Below are 15,312 nucleotides of genomic sequence, written 5' to 3' on the forward strand. Positions count from 1 at the left end.
ACCAGAACCTGCAGGTTGAAATTCTGAAACACTGATGCAAATATAGCTTTTTGAAAATGTTTGTGCTGGACTACTTCTAATGGCTATGGATGGCAGTCTCGTCAATGGCAGTCTCATCAACAGACATTTCAGACCTACTGTAGGGGCAATTCTTGATGTTGGTCCTCTTGATTCTGGCAATGGCCTTCATTTGTTTAATCATTAACCTTTGAGTGAAGCCAGGTTTGTTTCATAACTCCTCATTGCAACTAACCGAAATTCAAATAATTTGACTACACTCTATTATTTGTTGCATGCCAGACTCAGGCACAGAGGGTCCCATTCATTTCGTTGGATGGCACTTTGAATGACTAATTAATCAAACAAATTAGCTGACGTTTTTTACACAATTCTGACATTTATTTTCTTATTTTTAAGATAAGAATGAAGCAGGAAAAATGAAGCATGTGCTTAATTTTCAAGAAGTAATTGCTATGCATATTTTACGAGGAGGAGGTAGCCAGGGTTCACTGGAGCAATTAATAAATGATCTGTCTGTCACATATGATATTACTATATTCAACCACGTGACCCTGAGTGCGCGTGTGGCACTCCTCCTCCTGCTGCTGCGTTTTAAAGTGTATCTGAACGCACCACGAGGACGGAGCCGCTCTCTGCCAGCCGACATGAATGAACATTGTCTATGGACCTCGGGAGACATCACTCAACGGTCAGTTTATTTTATGACATTGTATGAAAATTAAGATTTTGGGGGGAAATGATCGATTTGCTTACCTGCCCTATGCACGCCTGGATAATTTTGACTGGTGTTGAGTGCGATTGTGGCACTGTGTGAGCCTTTCCCGTCCTGTATGGACTGCGCTTTGATTGAATAGGGTAAAGGCTATGGTGTCGAACATAAAATAATATAGAAAATTACAAGTTGTAATTTGAGTGCCTACTGCCCGCAAAGGGTAATATAGCCAGTAGCCTACTATAAATCGTTTATTTACCAAAGTCACTCATTCATGTGTTGCTTTTATGTATTTAATGCAAATATTGATGAATTCCAAACGTAAATTATGAAGTGTTCAATAGCATGCTGGTCAGCTTGCCACCTTCGGCTCAGTGGGCAGTTGCATTGTTAATGAATTTTATATTGTAAACAATTGGGATTATCAATATTGAATGCATATGTCATTTGTCAGTTAATTTGAAATCGTCTGGTCCTGTCTTAATTTTTTAAATCACAACTTGTGTCAACAAGATCAACATATGTTTTACGCCCGTCGAGGATATGGCAAGGGATTTGCAGCGTATAATTAGCTTCCTCATTCGCCAATTTACTATAAGTCAATGTATTTACATGCTTTCAATTTGATTTGACACTTTCTATTTAAAAGCGAACACTATGTAGTGGCAGCTCTGCCCACAAAGCGCAGAGCCCTTGTTCAGTTTCTCTCCTCTCAGATGATGTGTGCTTTCAGGTAGACAGAAATTAGCATCGTCTATATGACCCACTTCAGATCCTCCACACAAACTCTCCAGTGGGATGAGGCGCTGATAGCTCGGAGCGACGAGATAACGGCTGTTAAATGAGCTTGGGCCACCGGCACTAATGGCAGGCGACACATTGAGAAAAGGTTTCATTTGCGCTGAAAGTCATCGTGTCCACTTCTTTTAACATGTGTGTCAGTAAGGAGGGCATGTAACACAATGAAGACAAAGCCGTACAGCCGGCTGAGAGTAGCCCCTCTCACTCCTGAATATCGATCCTATTGTCTAGTCGGGGTGGTAGAGCCCCTTTAGGGAACCAGCTCCATTTCATGTCTGAGAAAATAGTCTAAGACTGTAGTGGATGCAAATCATGTACATTGTTCTTCAGAGGCCTGGGCTATATGGTTTCATAAATTCTTAATGGTCAAATTGTATGACATCTTTTATGTCTAATGAATGAAATGTACATGTGTTGTATCAGCTGCATTGTCTGCATTATAAGCTAGTGGTCCATGGATTTGCCCATCCCATCACAAATGGAACTGGGAAATACGCCATTCATTGGTTTCTCCTCGTGTTTGTGGTTCTTATACAGTCACAGGTCATGGTGCATCATAAATCTTTTGACAAAGTCTCGCATAGCCTAGTCAGTCAGAGGTGGGGATTTTCTTTACTGGAAGACTGAATCTGTCTCATTTTGTTGGGCTGTTCCAATTGACACATTTCTTGGTACTTCCCCTGAGTCTGAGCTTTGAAGCCAAACCTCAGCGATATTTCAGTTAAACCACATGCTGTGGTACGCATTGTGTCGGGAGGGCCTCTCACAGATACCTGTGCTTGTGCCATTGACTGCGTAGTGTCAGGAAAAACAGGATTGGTTAACCTTCACTGTAAAAGTAGGCTAGGCTATATGTTTGGAAATATCCTCATGTCCTCATTTCATTCATTTATGGCAAAACACTTGAAATCTCCAAAGGCAAGTGAATCTTAATTTGATTCTGATTGAATCATCTCAGATAGGTTTGGACTGAACGTGAGACCTGTCATTTCCATGTCTGCAGTGTTAAGTGATGCACTTGTTTGTTCCATCTGCAGTGTTTTACCCCCTCTCCTTTGAGATGGATGATGAATTTTTCAGGAGATGTCTTGTTAAGCTTGGGGGGCTTGGATAAGGGGGGTTGGGGTTGTTTTGATGTTAGCGGGTAAAAGCTGGTGGTACATATTAAATGGGTGAGCCTCCCTTCGGTGAGATTGCTGCTGTTAGCTCAGGTCTTGGATGCAGATTGTCTGATACAGCTATGAGGACATATGGAATAAAGTGTTTCCAATAGCTTTTCTGAGATGATTTTGTCAGAAAGCTTGATAAAGGGAAAAGGACTGGTATAAAATATATGGTGGGAACTCCCTCAAACCCATACTTACACCTATGCTTTTAAATATCTTGGGTGAGTGCACATATGCACATTTAAGGATAATTGTAGAGAGTTGGGCTGCAGCAGCAGAGTAGAGATGAAAACCACATGGTGACTTTTGTGGGCCAGCCCAACTTCACCTGTGGGACACAGGTCAAGAATATATTTTGACCACCAGGGTTAGTCAGCTGAGAGTAGATGACCATTTATGTTTAGGCTACCTCTGATGAACTGTGGTGATGTTTCTGTGTAGGGCGGTTTGTGGTTACTTATAGAAAAAAATATGTTTGCTTTAACCACGGAGCGCATCCAGTGCACATTGGAAAACGATTTTAAAACAATTTATTTTGACCCAGCATTCTCCAGTCATTAATGTCCTGACTATTAGGGTTAGGGTTAGCGTTGGAGACAAGCGTTTACATTTTGGAGACTGCGCGTATTGCAAGTTTGAAGCATTCTTGTTTCTCAGAAAATAGGCCAGAAGACCTGAAGTGATTACTCAGGACGATGTTCTCTGAATTTGACCTTGACAACTCACGTTGCCACACTAACGGTTTCCTTACCTTCCAGGAAATGGGCTGGGTTCCCATTTAGGCAGTCACGCATCATAGTCACATACGTGTGGCCCAATGTGCATATGACTCAGTGTCTGTACCCTTCAAGCAACTCACTCATACAGCCTTCATTAGACAGGGTGTGTTGAAGGGTTTTTACTGTGAACAGAGAGCCTAAGGTTATGTCTGTTTCTGTGTGTGTATTTGAGTTCAAGACTAGGTCTTTCCCCTGTCAAGTTAACAAAAACTAAACATCAAACATGATTTGCTCCAGAGATACCTGACATTTAAATGACATGGACACATCTGCATATAGGGTATCTTGTAACCTCTACATTTGTGTCTGTTTATTCTAAGGTTTACACCACCCGCGTATCAAAATGTGAGATGTGACCTCTCTTTTTCCCACTCTTTCCCTCCATGTGACCTCCAGACACCATGCATGAGCAAACTGTGAGTCAGACCACTGTGACCGCCACAAATTGGAGCGCCGAGGCCTGCAAGGCTCCGTACGATGAGGATCGCTTGCCCCTGGTGGTGCTCTACAGTGTGGTGCTGGTCATCGGGCTGCCCGCCAACATGGCCACCGTCTACCTGACCTGGCTCCAGGTACGCCGCAAGAACGTGCTGGGCATCTACCTGTGGTGCCTGTCAATATGTGACCTCATGTACCTCAGCACCCTGCCACTGTGGGCGCACTATGTGAACGGAGGACACCAGTGGCCCTGGAGCTCGGTGGCCTGCAAGATAACAGGCTACGTCTTCTTCAACAACATGTATATCAGCATCTTCCTGCTGTGCTGTGTATCCAGCGACCGCTACGTGGCGGTGGTCTACGCCGTGGAGTCGCGTGGCCTCCGCCGGCAGAGACTAGCGGTGGCGGTCGCCATGTTGATCGTCCTGGTGGTGGCCATCGGCCATGTGCCGGTGTTCACGATGCCGGAAGGCGACGCTGCAAAGGGGGAGAGACGCTGCTTTGAACCGGGTCAGAGCACGGCTACCGTGACGGGTTTCAACTACGCCCGCTTTGTCATCGGTTTCTTAATCCCGCTGGCTGTACTGGTGTTCACCAACCGCGCCATCCTGGCCAACGTGCAGGCCAGCCCGGGGCTGCGGCCGTGCCAGAAGGAGCGGGTGCGCTACCTGGCGGTGGCGGTGGTGGCACTCTTCCTGGTCTGCTTCGCGCCGTACCACATCATCCTCCTCCTGCGCGCCGTCACCTACCACTTCCCCGAGCTGCAGGAGGAGTGTCACTTTGAGAGGCGCATCTACACCCCGTACACCATCTCCCTGGGCCTGTCGACCTTCAACAGCGCCATCAACCCCATCCTCTACGTGCTCTCCAGCGACAACATCCGCAAGGAGCTGCGCCGCGGCCTGTCGAGCCTCCGGGGTCGCGCCACCCTCCGGCCGCGGTCCACCGACAGCAGCCAGCACAAGATGCACAACTCTAAGAACTCATCAGAGGCGGTGGCCGCCACGCGGGTGGCAGAGAAGCCTGGTCGCTGATGGGAAGGTGTTTTATATGTACTCTGGAATATTGAGTGGACTCAGCATGGAGCCAGGTGGCACTCCGGCGTTGGCGCACAGCAAGGGGGATGGAGGATGGATTGAGGAATATGACTGATATGCTTGACCTGGGTCATGCAAGACTTTGATGTCGTCATTGCCTCATATTTTAAGACAAAGAAATGATTAATCTTTTGCCAACTTAGGAATAGCAATTATTTGTGTCTATGTAAAAATAAAAGATCTTAAGATAAATAAAATAAAATAAAATAAAATTCTCTGCTCTGCTCTGCTGCTAACATATAGGAAGAGAAGCATTAACAAATATCTCTGGATTTTCGATGAATGTAAATAATGCCTTTGCCTTTTAGACAAACAATGTCTGTTTAGGAAATTGTATGAAAGTTAATCTTATCTTAGTCCAATATGTTATGCAGCAATGTATTGATATTGAATTTGTCTCTAGAAATGTTGATAGGTGATTTCACAGTAGATGCGTAGATCCACAGCATGTTCTTGCAGTTTTATTGACTGTTGTTTTGTTACTGTATTTTTAAGTAAGTTGTTAGTATTTGTCCTGTTTTCAATGTTGTGTCAAAATAATGTAAAGTGAAGATGATCAGTTCCTTTATATACATTTGGTGTTTCTCGTCCTTTAACCCAAAAAGGTTTGCAAAAACAAAAAAATGTTATTTTTATTTGAGAAAATGCTCCCTGTGTAACTTGAATATTATTTATACTGTTTCAATACATTTTAAAGTAAAACAATCATTTTGAACTCACAATTTCTTATTGGAGAGAATGTCTGTGTTGTGTCTGTTGCTTGTTGGAGCGTCTCTGATCGTACACTTCTGAACACGCAGATGAAAGTGTGGTTAGGAGCTGACTCGGCAGGAAGAGGATCCGGTAGGCTCATGGCTTAGAATTAACATTTCATTTCATTGTATGTTTGAAGATTTTCAGTGTTGCCAAAGAGGGCAGCAACGCGCAAAACTACATGCTACACCTTTAGTGATGAGCTGATACATTAATAACGTATTAAGGAGACTTAAGTGGACTTAATAGTCAAACTCAATACACTTTTTACACTATTCAGCTCCTATCTTTTAACAAGGTATGATTTAGGTTAACATTCTGAGAGCCCCATTGTTACCTAAACTGCTATGGAACTTTCAGAACCCTTAAATAAAAACAACAAAGACCTGCAGAACACATCCGTAGAATTATTACACAACAATGCACTCTCTTGGCTACTAGTTCTACCCCACTAAAACCACACTCAACCACTCAACCAACCAACCCTCTAAGCATTCCACTGAACTACCCAGGCTTATCCTATCTATCTATCTATCTATCTATCTATCTATTTATGACCTATGGAACTTTCAGAAGGCTTTAATAAAAACAACAGGAGACCTGCAGAACACATTCTTAGAATGATTACACAGCCTTACCACAGTTCTTCCCCACTGAAACCACCCACTCCACTGAAACAACCAAATCTACCCACTCCACTGAACTACCCCAGACTCATCCTATCTATCTAACCTTCTATCTTTCCAACCTTATGTCTATCTAACCTGTCAACTACCTAGCGTCATCCTTTCCTCCTTTCATCAGTCACTACTACCTCACTCAGTACACAACCCATACTGATTAACCTCTTAATTGTATTTATCTATCTATACCTCCCCTTTCTCATCTATCCATCCTCTCTTCTATCTATCAATTAATCCATCCATCCATCCATCCATCCATCCATCCAACCAACCAACCAAACCATCTTTAACTTAATCCACTACTATAATAAGACTTTGCAAGCCCACAAAGTTTCTTCTGGAACTTCTTTTTCTAGTTTGGTACTGGTACTGGCAGTAATGCCCTCCATTTGACACCATTCACAGGTGTAGTTTTCAGCGCAATGCGTAGCAACTGTTTTTTAAAAAAAAATATTTTTTTTTATATACATTCAAGCCGAAATAAGACGGTAGAATATGTATCCTAAACAGACAGGATGCAGGTGTCTAATAATACAAGAGATACTGCAGCTCGATCTTGTCTGCCATAAACTAGAGTATCACCTCAATGCGTTGTATATTACTTACAATGCAGAGCACTGCAATACAATACAATATTGGATTGTCTCATATAGTATAGTAAAGTATAGTAGTATATTAGTATTAGTAGTGTATTGCAATTGCTTTGCATTGTTACAATTGCTTTACATTGCAATACTGTTACACAGTGCCTTCGGAAAGTATTCAGTTTCACAGAGGGCAAAGGTTCACATTTGGCTGACATGGAGGAGACCGGCTTGGCAAAACAAAACCACACAGGGATTGCCCCTCCACTCTGACAGAGTCCATGTTTGCAGGGCTGTGTTTGTGTGGGTCCAGTTGTGCAGGGATGCTAAACCCCAGAGCTGGCAGACATCTCTGGTTTGACAGCTAGCTGTCTTTTTCAGTGTACAGGATGTAAGAACGCCAACCTGATTTGCATAGCAGACACAAATGCCAAAAAGAAAAAAAAATGTCTATCTCTCCCCATCCCACAAAAATAAAAGGCCTTCTCTTTATGTAATTTTAGAAAAGAATGGAGGGAATTATGAATATTTACAAAAAACTAACATGAAGTCCTCTTTTTATTTCGCTACGAAAACCAACTCAATCAAGATTTCACTGCAACTGTACACCATGTATCCCGAGTTCTCCTGCAAAACATGGCTCTGCCAAAGGACATAAAAAAGACTCAAATCAAAGTTAAAGGAAACTCCTTTAGAAGGCTTTAACAGGGGCTACTCCTTTTGAAAGGAATCCTTGCGTATCGGAGAAAAGCATCTCGCCAAGCCCCCGTTAATCCTCCAGGTGACCCGCCTGTGTTGCCATGCATACATGATCACACTCAGTCTCACTGTGACATGTGTCTGATTTGACCGGAATTCCGAACCTCGTCACATCAATAAAACATGCCTCACCTCCCACACAACCATAACACCTATCTACCCCTGCGACAGCACAGCCCTGGTCATATATTTGAGACCATACTTTACATGGTTGCTTTTATACCAGTGTAGTAACAATGTCAATTGAATTGGCATAGTGTTGCTTGCGAGGGGGGGGGGGGGGGGGGGGGGGGGGGTCCTGTCTGTCGTCTGACAGGTGAGCGGAGCCTCAATCTCAGCTGGTGGCCATTTACACATCATTCACCTGACTACACTCTTCGTCCCCGCCCCGCCCCATCCCACATCCCACTCCACCCCATTACCTACCACTGTAAAAACAGTCATTGCTACTACACTGCACCCTGTTGCACTCCTTTTGCACTACCACTGCCATTGCTTTATTTATTACTACTTATTGCTTTATTACTACCTTATTTTATTGTATTGTTGATTTGTTGACTGTTGTTGCACGAGGAACTAGATTCATAAAGCATTTCACTATATCACGTACGGCTGTATGCGATGCACCTGACCAATAAAATTTGATTCGATTTGATTTGGTTACTAGTTTAGGGATTGATTTCAGTGACAAGGTCTGAATACAGTGCAGTGCTCATGAATAATAGCTTTTAAAATAGAAACCTTGGAGATGTTTCCACTGTATCAGAAATCATTGGACAAGAATGGAAGTAGGTTAGTGTGAGGACAACCCTTATGTTAGTATTGTGCAGACTGTATCACTAATGGTCGTACTGTATCACTATCTATCACTAATGGTCGTACTGTATCACTCAAATGGTTTCATTATTAAGCTAAGAAAAACTGATTTAAAACCATTGAAAGGACATCTTCCTAAGATATCATGATACTGTATCAATTTCATGAGTACAGTCGCAATGGTCACTTATTGCTGTACCATATCATGGAGCATGACCAGCGGGGACAAAAAAGCACAGTCCCCCATGCCACCGCCCCTTGATGAATCGCAGCAGGAAGGGATCCATTTTGGAATAGCTATAGAGGTCAAACAGTGTGTGTGTGTGTGTGTGTGTGTGTGTGTGTGTGTTCATCTGGTCATCTGGTGCATCAGCCCTCTCCTTCCTCCACATACCTCATGAATAATTAATCCACTCAATGACCAAGACAGCCTGCTTAATTGGACTCTGATGAATCATTAAGTAAGCAGCACCTGGCAACAGCCAATAGGGCCCTCCTGTGTCCAGTGGGGAGATACCCACCCAGGCACCTCAGCCCCTCCCCTCTGCTATCCCTTGTCCTTGGCCTGCTGGTGTTGTTGTTGTCAGTCTGTCTGGGTGAGAGGGGCATGGGCAACTGTCTGGGCAGCCTAATGGCTGCGGGGGCTTTCGGGGGGCGCGGGGGGGGTCCTGTCTGTCGTCTGACAGGTGACCGGAGCCTCAATCTCAGCTGGTGGCCATTTACACATCATTCACCTGACTACACTGTTCATCCCCACCCCACCCCGCCCCATCCCACATCCCACTCCGCCCCACCCTGTCTCCGGGCAGGTTATGATGCTTTGCAGGAGACAAACAGAGAGGCCGGACGATGAAGTGGAAGAAGTGGGATGCGGTTGTTGACAAGGATCTGTTGGTCCAATTCTGTAGACAACCTCAGATTTTTTGCTGTTTCCTCGAAAAATAATTAAAAACGCCAAGTCTCAACTCAATCTATTGTTCTTCACATGTTTATTCATTTCACGTACAGAACAACACAATAACTTTCTGAAACTCGAATTAAGCATTTTAGCTTAAATTGGCCTGGACATAAGTGTTGGCAACCAAGAGCTATAAGTCAACCAGAGAGAGACTTTTTCTGAAAGGCAGCTATGCTGGATTTGTACAGTTTAGCGATGTAAATAGTTTTGGGGATGGCCCTGTCGTCCTGAGGATATCATGGTGTCCCTGGGTCATCGCCGGGATGGCAGGCGAGCCCCTCTGAAGGGCGAGCTGCCATTGTGCCCCAGGCGAGTGCTAGTTTGGGCCTTCAGCTGGTGAGCATCACTAGTGAGCATCACCAGAGAAGATACCCAACGCCTGGTGGGGTCAACGGGTCGTAGACTTCAGGCAGTTATTGCATGCAAAGGATTGTCCACCAAATACTAAACATGAGTGCTTAATTTAGACATTTGATAAATCTGTCCCATTGCTTTTGGGTACCCTGAAATAGGGGGACCATGCATACAAAGTTTTTGTAATTTCTGAATGGTGAAACCAATATGCACACCAGTACCACCAAATAAAATAACCTCTACTTTAACCTCATAATTATATTATGATTACAATCATAATCGTAATTGTTTGATTTAAAACGTAAACTTTTGGAGTGTAGAGAATAGAGGTGGGTGTAGAATGGATTACTGAAAACAGAAGTTACTGAGAGGAGGTGTGCAGGAATGACTAGAATATGTTGCCAGTAGTCATACGAGTTATGGTAACTGTTTTGTAAAACACGTACAGCGTGTGGGGTGCTGATTATTGACTAATACAGGTGGGGTTCCCGGTTAAATAGAGTGATTGTAGGCAAGAAGACGCTCCTGTCGAGTCATCACATGAAATCACCACGGAATTCACCCAACAAGTCAATACCGCATGTAAGATAACTATCTCACACCAGTGTCTAAAAGAGGAGACCTGAATACTGTATCTATGTTTATAGAGTGATTGTAGGCAAGAAGACACTCCTGTCGAGTCATCACATGAAATCACCACGGAATTCACCCAACAAGTCAATACCGCATGTAAGATAACTATCTCACACCAGTGTCTAAAAGAGGAGACCTGAATACTGTATCTATGTTTATATTATTTTAACCGCTCATTATAGTATTCAGACCCCTTCACTTTTTCCAAATGTTGTTTTTCCAAATTGTGTTATAGACTCAATTTAAAATGGATTAAATTAAAAGAATTTGCCATCAATCCACACACAATACCCCAGAATGACAAAGCGAAAAACACGTTTATTAAAATTGAAATACAGAAATACCCCTTTGCTAGGGGTCTGAATACTTTCCGAAGGCACTGTGTGCAAGTGTGTGTAAGACTGGAGGTTTAGGTTCAGTGGTTAAAATAATATAAACATAGATACAGTATTCAGGTCTCATCTTTTAGACACTTGAATACTTTCCGAAGGTGAGAACAGGCGGGGGCAGCATCTGTGCAATCTGAAATATACATGCAATTCTGACTGCAGGGCTTGCAGGGACTGCATGTGCAAAAAGTGAAGCGGTCTGAAAACCAAACATTGTTGGTCTGTAGATTGATGAAGGAATGGCTTTAGAAATATGATGTAGGACTATGAACTCTGTCTCTGGTTTTGCTTGTGGCAAAGGGTTTATGATTACATCGTGGAACGGCGTCACACTCTGAAATGACGCGCCATTTCAACGGCGTGTTGAGTATGTAGCAAAGGAGCATCATTAGACCAGAGAACCACACATTTCTTTACTTGCATGTAAAGTGTGGATTCCTAAAGACACCCCACCCTGCACAGGAGAACAACACAGTTGAACAGACCAAAATGAGAAACATTGCATTTTAAACAGTCAGACAGTAGTATGTTTCCAGGAAGGAGCAACTATGTATGTGATGTGGGTGTGTTATTTGTAGGAACCTGGATTTGCATGAAATTGTGTTAACTCCTCTTCCACAGAAGTCATTTGCTTGCTCTGCATAGTGGTGAACAGCGACTCAAACTGACCCGGTTCACTGATGCTAGAAGTCAAGTTCATCTGTCATGACATGGAAAGGCGGTTCGTCTTTAAACACTCTCTCTTTTCTTCCTACTCTCAATCTCTTGTCTCAAGGCATCTTTCTTTTGTTCTTCTCTCTGCTTCTTCTTCTTCTTCTTCTTCTTCTACTCTCTCTCTCTCTCTCCCATGCTACCCTCCTTTATGTCTCCTTCCTTCCTTTTTATGAAAGCCATGAATTATGAATGCCAAAACAAGTGCTCCCACTGTCTTTAGCCTGGGGAAACACAATCTCAGACTCGGATCCTCCAGCGTTCCTTTGAAAAGGTTCCCCTTCCCTCCCCTAACCAAAGGGTGTTTCCCCAAATGTTATGCTCCAACCACCATGAAATGAGCATGCAAAAGCTACCTAGATACCATCTATATGCAAAATATTGCACTTCAGGTAGGCAATAACATGCATTTACTAGTAATTGAATGAGAAAGCAATCTCTTATTTTTGACTTTTCTACCATTTAACACAGTTCTTATGCATAGCAATTCACAGTGCCTACACTGGTGAGAAGCAACAGCAATGAGACAGGCAAGACAAGCAAGCCACAGTGGTTACCACCAAATGAATTGCATAAAGAGATCAAACACACGTGAGCAGGACAGGAAGATAATAGTAGAGTCAGGGGGAATTGCCAGAATTGACCTCTGACTATTGTGTATGGTTAAGGGGAAAGCGTGGTGACACAGCCTCAATACTGGTATAAGGGGAGTGGTATGACTGAGTAGCATCTGTCAGGATATGAGACGGCTGGTGTACGTGACCAACCAGATCACTGGTTATTTTCAGTACTGTAGTTGAGTGTCTGTGTTTAAGAGCAAAACTTCTACTTAGAGCTATGTCTTCTACACCCTGTATTATATGGCTGCAAGTGTTAAAAAAAACAACTACAACAATAACAATCTTCCAGGAAACTGGGTCAAATGTACTGAATGTACAAACCTCCTCCTGCTATCTTGACTTGTAGGCCTTTGTCTCCCCCCATTGGTTGCTATGGGTAACAGCAGTATCACTATGTGTTTACATATGGGCAGGAGGAAGTTACCTAATGTATAAATACGTTAGGCATCATATTGAAATGATGGATGGATGGATGGATGGATGGATGTGAGGGTGGATAAAAGGATGGATGGACGGATGATAGATGGATAGATAGGATAGACACATGGAGATAGATAGAAGGACAGACAGACAGACAGACAGACAGACAGACAGACAGACAGACAGAAGTAAGTCATGATCTTGCATCATTAGGAAGTTCATCTGAAATACAAACAGAAAAATCTTCTCTGCAGCGTTAGAGGGAATGTAAATTAATGTTTCTATCCTGCCACTAGATGGAGACACAGATGACAAATCCTAGGCTACCTCATAAATGACAATGGTAATGGTTTGCTTTACTTTCAAATTTGAATCAATGCTCTCTCTCAAAAGACCCTTCTGACACACTACCAACATGTCACCACAGATTACCCTTGTACAACACTGTCATCAGTAACAATGATATTGGTCTTCTCTCAACGGTGTCTCATTGAGTGTACAGTGACCTCCATAAGTGTTGGAAAGAGGAAGCATTTCAAGTCTTTGTTTAGCTCTATACTCCGACAGTTTGGATTTGAAACCAAACAATTGTTCGAGTACAAGCAAATGCCTCCAAATTCATTGGATGGCGTTTCATCATACAGTAAGACAAACATACTGCCAAACACTGCTATAGCAACTAAGGAGTTTTTCAGGGCCAAAAAGCGTAAAGTCCTTGACTGGCAAGAGTCAATCTTCAGATTTAAATCCAACTAAACATGCATTTCATTTCCTGACGATAAGATTTTAGGAAAACATACCTCAAAACAAACAGAAGATGAAGATTGCTGCAGTACAGGCCTGGCAGAGCATCACCAGAGGAGACACCCAGCGTCTGGTGGGGTCAATGGGTTGCAGACTTCAGGCAGTTATTACATGCAAAGTATTGTTGACTAAATACTAAACATTAGTACTTTTTTTGGATAGTATATGATTCTTTCCAATACTTTTGGAGCCCTGAAATAACAGGTTACATTGTTGTTTAACAAATGTTGTACTTTCTAAATGGTGAACCCAACCTGAAAAATGAAATATAACCCCGCTGATAATCTTTACTTTGACCCCCATAGTAATTGATTGATTTCAAATCCAAACTGTTGGGAGTATAGAGCTAAAAGAAAACAAACTGCTTCCTGCTTCCAATACTTATGGAGGGCTCTGTAGTTTCAGACCCAACAGGGAATGAGCAACCCCTTTGGTGCTATTAAAATATTCCATTGAGATGAATCACCACCGAAGCAGTACACGTAGAGAGCTTTAGTGAGTCCTGCCGTGGAGTAGGCAGAGGTTTGACTCGCGCAAGCACTGACTCACTTCCTCCTCTGTCTGCAGGTTAGCTTTGGTGAGTCACTGTCAGTCAGGAACACGTATGCAACAAGAGCGCGAATCATAGTTGTTCTTTTTAAAGCATAGCAACCAACATGAGCCACAACCTGCAGAACACGTTTGTCCAGATCCCAATACATGGAACTAGACCCATATTCTGCTCTCAGCTGCTCTGGAATGCTCCCAACGAGTTGGTGCAGAAAGTAGCTACTGTTGAGCTCAAGTTCAGGACGGCTTTAAATATTTGCCTACAATCTTGAATTTGGCAGTACGGATAACATTTTAACAGGGGTAAATACTTTGAATAAGTGAGCATCACCAGTGCTTGTCAAAAAGGCATTCATGTATGTACAGGATCATGTATGTGCGGTATATCATGTATGTGCGGTATCATTTATATGCGTCCCACACAAGCTGTTTGTGTCGCTCCAGTGTGGCCTTTGTTGTTGCACCTCAGCTATGTCCGTGGTCGGCTGTCTTCAACCATTGTGGCTGACGGGCTGACGGGGGAAGATGAGACATATGTTTGGGGGGTTGGGGATGAAATCCGTACTCACACAACAAGAAACTCTTACCATGCATTTTCTTTAAGGGAAGAGTTCTAATTCCAATGTAGAACACTGCATTTTCTTTAAGGAAAGAGTTCTAATTCTAATGTGGAACACTGCATTTGTTGGGAGGATTTGTGCGCGAGATGTACGTGGTCACTTGCTATCCTGTCTCATAAATACGGCAAATTAAACTTCGTGTTGGACCGACTGCCTTGACGTTCAGTTCACAATTGCAGATATGTTCAACTAAAATGCCCAATATAGGGACACAAATGATTATGGGTGTGTATCAACAGTGTGTTTAGGCCTGTTGACATTTTGAAATAACCTTGTGAAAATCAAACCTTCTAGTGCTGTTCACAGCTGAATGCCTTGATAAAGACATTTAAGGCTATAAGAGGTGGAATTGTAGGCCTACTGTTTATCTTTGTAGGGCTGAGAGATAAAATAGTTTTTATACTGATACATTTCTACCTAAAATCTCCTCCTCCTCCATTTCATCTCAGGCAGTAGACCAGTGTTTATCTTTAGATGCAGTATGCCTCAAATGGAACATATTAGTCTAAAAATTCTTCTCAAACAGAGCCCGTATTGTGTCACTGTCTGTAGACCCGTGGTGGAATCTCCTGTTTCTTCAGTATGGCTTTTGTTCATGTTTTCCCCGTTCAGGCGACGGCCTGTCGATCAAGAGGCATGTGTCCG

General features: G+C 43.0%; 1 protein-coding gene across 1 annotated transcript; it reads left to right on the forward strand.

Moving 5' to 3' along the window:
* Nucleotides 1-637: 637 nt before the first annotated feature.
* gpr132b (G protein-coupled receptor 132b) lies at nucleotides 638-5,703 on the forward strand. The gene is made up of 2 exons (XM_083689420.1): nucleotides 638-709; nucleotides 3,876-5,703. Exons 1-2 carry the CDS (start codon nucleotides 670-672, stop codon nucleotides 4,949-4,951), a joined length of 1,116 nt encoding a protein of 371 aa, XP_083545546.1. The 5' UTR covers nucleotides 638-669; the 3' UTR covers nucleotides 4,952-5,703.
* The last annotated feature ends 9,609 nt before the right edge of the window (nucleotides 5,704-15,312 follow it).

The sequence above is a fragment of the Argentina silus genome (genome assembly GCF_951799395.1).
Source record: "Argentina silus genome assembly, chromosome: 17".
In the NCBI taxonomy this organism is placed as follows: domain Eukaryota; kingdom Metazoa; phylum Chordata; class Actinopteri; order Argentiniformes; family Argentinidae; genus Argentina; species Argentina silus.